Source organism: Diceros bicornis, chromosome 27, assembly GCF_020826845.1.
Source record: "Diceros bicornis minor isolate mBicDic1 chromosome 27, mDicBic1.mat.cur, whole genome shotgun sequence".
Classification (NCBI taxonomy): domain Eukaryota; kingdom Metazoa; phylum Chordata; class Mammalia; order Perissodactyla; family Rhinocerotidae; genus Diceros; species Diceros bicornis.
In genome coordinates this window covers 16,792,946-16,798,945 of record NC_080766.1, presented here as the reverse complement: position 1 = coordinate 16,798,945, position 6,000 = coordinate 16,792,946, and the positions used below count along the sequence as shown (strand labels likewise).

Genomic DNA, 6,000 nt, shown 5'->3' with positions numbered 1-6,000 from the left:
GTAGTAAAGAGTAGTTTTTCGTTTTTTTAAAAAACTTTTGTATAAATAGAATCTTGGAATCATAATATTCTTTTGTGGTTGGCTTCTTTCACTCAACACTATGTTTGTGAAACGCATCCATGATGTTGCCTGTATCTGTTGTACATTCATTCTCATAGCTGTATAGACTTCCACTGTGTAATATACCACAGTTTATCCAGGCTACTGTTGATTTCCCATTAGATTTTTAAATTATGCAGCTTCTCTGATTGATTTGTTAAAACGATAGGCATTAAGAGACTAAAACAAATCTTTTAACTGATATTAATGAAAGATCTAGATCCTTTTCTTAATGGAGTTCAGCAGATATTTATTCAATGTGTAAAATGAGTAATGAGTAAAAGCAGAGTAGTAGGCACTTCAGGGATTGTAAAGACAGGACAACACTTCAAGTAGCTTACATTCTAATAGGAGGAGGCTTTAGATAATATAGTGTTTTTTAATTTAAGGCAACTTTTCATAAACACTCTTGGGGGATATAGAAAGGTTGTACAAGGTTGTTGCAAAGGAAGGAGAAAAGGAGGATAAAAGAAATGGTTAGTGGAGCTTAAAGAACATGTTAAAATATTTTATTAAAATCATCTTGAAAGGAAAATACTGTTTAAGTCTGAACACTTCAAATTTGAAGGGCAATTCGGAGAAATAATGTTGCTTCTATTCATAAAACTACTAAATGAAAAAGCCCTTCAAAATATAATTAGTACTACAACAATCTTCTTGTGAATGTATACCATTTGACACATGACTCGCTGAGGTTAATCCAGCCAAAAACTGATGTTCCATGGAAAATATTGGTTTTTACTCAAAGTAAATAGTAAATTTTTATTTTTAAAACTAAAAAATATATTTTTATTTTTAAATAAGGCATACCATAAAATTCAGTTAATAATATATAATTACTATTTCCAAAAAGCAGCTGAATAACAATATTTTTTCTGTGATTACTCCACAATTTATATACTGTACAGTAGCTCGACACATATTATTATGTATATAAGTACCTGTATCATATTACTCTAAAATGCCTAGTCAGTCATTCTACAAACGTTTGTTGAGTATCAACTATATGAAAATCACCATGCTAGGAACCTAACATACAAAGACTACTAAAACTGGGTACTTGCCTTCAAGTAGCTTTAGTGGGGAGACAGACTAAAAGCATTACAATAGAGTATAGTCCATGCCATGATAAAGGTATGCACGTGGAGCTTGTGAGAGCACAGAAAAAGAACATTGAGATGAGACTGGAGAGCAGGAGGGGAAATCAGGGAAGGCTTTGTGGATAAGGTGACTCCTGAACAAAGTCAGAGACTTAAAGGGTAAGTGGCATTTAGCACTTTGGGCAATGCAGAGAAGGCAGATATTCCGGAGGGCATGAATGGAAGACAGAAGGTTGGGTACAGCCCAGGATGGTTAGAACAACGGTGCTTATTCATATTTGTGCCAGTGTGTAGCCAGGGGCCCGCCTTTGTGCATTTCTCCTCTGTCATTATTTTTTTAAATACTAATCAATTTTTTTATTCGGTGTAATCAGCATACAGCTAAAATTATTTATCTTCTGTCCCTGAGTCTTGTGTTAGTCCAGCTTCTGTTAGCATTTCAAAGAAAATTCCTTTCTGGCATATCAAATTCTGTGGTGTTTCGAATTCTATAATCCTTCCAGAGTCTAGAACGAGCACCCTGCAATGTGAAAAGAATCCTGTCAGGTAACCTATAATCAGTTTTCCAGTTCACCTTTTTTTGTTCTTGCTAACGTAAATTTTAAATTACTGTGTGAGTTATGTCACTACAAAATATAGGTACTAATTGAACTCAGGAAATATATCAAGTTTTCTTTTATATCAATATTATATATAAAGAATATTATATATAGATTTTATGTATATTTTTATATATTATATAATAAAGAATATTATATCAATATTATAAAAATATCAATATTCTTTTAGTATTAGCATATATTCCTCTAATTATTTTGGAAAATATCTTCCATACTATTAGGGAAAATTTTGTATCTCTCAGCACAGATACAATTCTTTATTAGCAACAAGTAATTAGTGTGTTTAGGATGTTCAATAGCTATCTCTGTAGAGATATACAGATTTGTTTTATTTCTGAAAACAAATAAAGCATACCTGTTTGAATCAATGATAGAACGCAGTCTGTGAGCAATCGTCAGGATGGTGCAATCGGAAAACTCCTTCCTGATTGTGGTCTGCACCAAGTTATCGGTCTCAAAATCGATGGAGGCCGTTGCCTCATCCAAGATGAGAATTTTTTTTTTTCGAAGCAAAGCACGAGCAAGACAGACGAGCTGCCGTTGTCCAACGCTGTTGAAAAAATAGCAAAATAATCTCAACAACGGACTTTACAGTCACACACTTCCCATTCTAAAATTCTGATTATATTGTTATTCATTTTCTAACCCACACATTCACTCATTCTTTTATTCAAGAAATATTTATTGAGTGATTACTGTGTGTCAGACACTTGTCCAAGTTCCGGGAACAGAGCAATGAGCAAAACAGATGAAAATCTCGTCTGTGTGGAGTTTACATTCTCATAGGGGAGCCAGAAAAAATAAACAAGATAAATGAGCAAAATGCGTAGTAATAAGAAGAATTCAAACACACAGAAAGGGAAAGGGTAGAGTGTGGGTGTGGCATGGACATTTTAGATGGGCGTGCCAAAGAAATCCTCACTGAGAAGGTGCCTTTTCATTCAAGACCTGAAGGAAGTGGAGAGTAAGCCATGCAGATTTCTGGTGGAAACCTGTTCCTGGCAAAGTGAACAGCAGATGCGAAATCCCTGAGGCACTCAGGCAGGGGCTGGCCTGGCATATTCATGAAACAGCAAGGAGGCCAAGGCTGCAGAATCAGAGAGGGACAGGGGGAGAGTAATCCAAGAAGAGGCCGAGTCCTGCAGTGTAGGCTTGAGGAGATCCAGCTCTCTTTCCTTAGGTCTCTGATCCCAGGAAGGGACTGTCCTAAGACCTCAAACAGCCATGTAGACAAAGGAGCCTCTTACAATATTGCTATAGGAAGAAAGCTATTAGAGTAGGAGTCTTGACAAAAGAAGATTCAATTACATAGTGAGTTTTCATACTGCGTTGTTCCTTTCTTTCCTTTTCTTTCCCTTTGCCAGCAGTTTCCCAGCCAATGGTTACCCTTTTAGTTCTCGTCCCTCTGCTCTAGAGGGAATCAGCAATGGTGTGCTTTAAACAGACCAAATCAGGTCCTCAGTGGCTCAGGAAGCGATTTCTCTATGAGGCCAACTCAAGTTTCTGAAGAGCCTGGAATGAATAAGCTGAGCCAGCTCTGTTCTCAGCAGCTCACCTGAGGTTTTCACCACCCTCTGAAATCTCGTGCAGCAGCTTCTTGGGAAGGGACTGCACAAACTCTTTTAAATGACACAGTTCTAGCACCTCCCACAGCTCGCTATCGGAATACTCGTCTAGGGGATCCAGGTTCATTTGAAGGGTTCCAGAAAATAAAACAGGATCCTAGAGAATAAAATAGTCACCGGTATAATCTTACTGTCACATGAGGCATAAATACATTTTGTTAAAAAAATCAGACTCAGAGCATAAGGAAAAAGCAAACGATCAAATCTAAATAGTTATCAAATTCGTTTTATATTTAAAACAAAAGCAGAAGAGAATCAGAATAAACTATAATTCAGATTAAATTGTCATAAGCTTCCTTATTCTTTCTCCTCCTCTTATTAACAATGTCAACAACAACCACAATAATAATGATGATAGCTGCTATTTAGTCAGGGAAATGCTATAACATAGACTATAACAAATGTAACATATGGTGTTTCTATAATATTATCAATCAGCACACCAACCCAGAAGAAGAGAAGTCAAGATTCCCATGTTACAGCTAGTGAACTGGAGGTTCCAAAGCGCTCTTGCCCAAGGCCACACAAGGGGAAGTGGCTGGGTAGAATTCAAAGAGGACACGCTCTTTCCAATATGCCAACGTGCCTGCTGAAACTACATTTTACTACACCTGTATTTATTTATAAGAAAAGAACAGCTAATGTATCTATCTTTTTTCCATTGAATTTTTTCCCTGCCAGAATTCCAGATTTTATTCAAATTTGTTTTGAAGTAAAATCACAAATACAAGCATATGTTTAAACAATATGACAAAGAGATGATAGTATTTTAAGATGTTTTTAGAAGATAAAGCAAAGCCATTTCATAAATGCTCAACTTAAATTTCTGAAACCCAACTGAATAAGTCATCTTTGACTGTAGAGGCATGTTCTTGAGGCAATTTGCATACTTATTAATGATCAAAGTCCTTTGATGTCACAGATGGAAAAAACAAAAGGACTTGAGAAAAAACATCTAACTGAATTATTGTTCTTTTTTTTTTTAATGATTTTAAACTTCAAGTCAAGAATCAAAATCCTACATTCAAACTAGCAACTAAGCAAAAGGCTTAGTAATTTTTTTTCTTCCAAAAAATACCACTGTGTTTCAATCTGATCTCTTCATTTGAATTTTATTTGCATTTACTATTACGAAGGAAACTTGCAAAGCGATGTGCTGATTTTTCAAATAGATAAATGCACTTACAAAGAATGCTTTAGAGTAAGACTGTTCAATAGGATTCGATTACATAGCAATTTTTCATTATACATTTAAAATGATTTGGCTTCCAAAAATGAATTTATATGCTTGGAAGGAAAAAAATTCATCTGGGGGGAGTTAAGAAAGACTACTGGCACAGCAGCCTTTACCTGTGGAATAATATTAAGTTTGCCACGAAGGTCATGAAGTCCAATAGTCGATATGTCAATTCCATCAATAATGATTTTGCCTCCTGATCTCTCCACAATTCTAAATAGGCAATTTGATAGTGTTGATTTGCCTGCTCCAGTTCTTCCCACAATTCCAATCTGTAATGAAATGATCATAGACATAATGTGATTTCTAAAGATCAGTCTCTATCTAGACACTCCTTACTCACTGGAAAGGCTTGGGCTAATGTGTGTTTTTCCCCTAGTTTTGAGTAACTTCATTACCACCTAACTAGAACATGCCAGCAGCCCCAGGAAGAGCAGGTCATCCCTGAACCATCCCTCGACTAGCCAGTGCGGGTACGGGCACAGGAGACACTGATAATAGGGTGGTTTTACCGGAACTTTCAAAATGAGGCTTCTCTACTCCACTCCTCCCCCAAAACAAAAAAACAAGAAACAAACAAAGGGGCTTAGACCCCTTTGCCAGATAAGCTAAAAAATCTAAAGGAATGCCTGCAAATTTCCTTGGTGTATTAAAACAACTACTGCATTAAAACTATGGAGGGTGGCCATGGGTAATGTCTGAGGATCTTGGATTCCTGGCCAGAATAATCAGCTTGTCATAAACATCCCAGTGATTGAACATGTTCCTCTGGCCGTGAGAACTAGAACAATCTCTCCTGGGTGCTGATTCGTGTCCTGGTGTTAATAGGAACATTAGACAGAAAGAACATTAAGGCAGCTCGTTTGCCCCAATAAAAGATCTTAAATCTTAAATCTGACAGACTACATCAGAAAAACTAGGAATCTGTTGAATTAATTGGGGTAATCAAAATCCCATAATGATTTCATTTGTTCCAAAAACATTTCTGTCCTTGACGTCACTGCATTGGATCTGGTTTAGAGGGTTAGAAAAACAGATGTTTGGGGTTATAAAAGGTCTTTGAAGAAGCGAAAGTAGGACATAGTTCTTAAGTTTTTTTTTTTACTTTTACTTATTTGTAAATTATCTTTCTTATTAGGGAAACATGTTTCCATGAAACATTTTGAAAAATGTGGTAAAAAATATTGAGGAAAGTAAAAATATCCAAAATCCCATCACCTGGTGAGAACTGCTATTTATAACTATTCTTCCAGTATTTTTGCTAATGTGTATACCTATTTGCTTTTTAAAACACAAAACTGATATACTTTCAACAGTTT

General features: G+C 35.9%; 1 protein-coding gene across 1 annotated transcript in view; it reads right to left on the bottom strand.

The window, feature by feature from the left end:
• Positions 1–336: 336 nt before the first annotated feature.
• Positions 337–6,000, bottom strand: part of LOC131423120 (multidrug resistance-associated protein 1-like) — an 80,930-nt gene continuing 75,266 nt past the window's right edge. Inside the window, exons 25-28 of the mRNA XM_058570701.1 lie at positions 4,795–4,953; positions 3,375–3,541; positions 2,175–2,369; positions 337–1,719 (exon numbers count right to left, since the gene is read on the bottom strand). Of these exons, the coding sequence (XP_058426684.1) occupies positions 1,587–1,719; positions 2,175–2,369; positions 3,375–3,541; positions 4,795–4,953 (654 nt within the window). The 3' untranslated portion in view covers positions 337–1,586. The remainder of the gene's footprint in view (positions 1,720–2,174; positions 2,370–3,374; positions 3,542–4,794; positions 4,954–6,000) is intronic.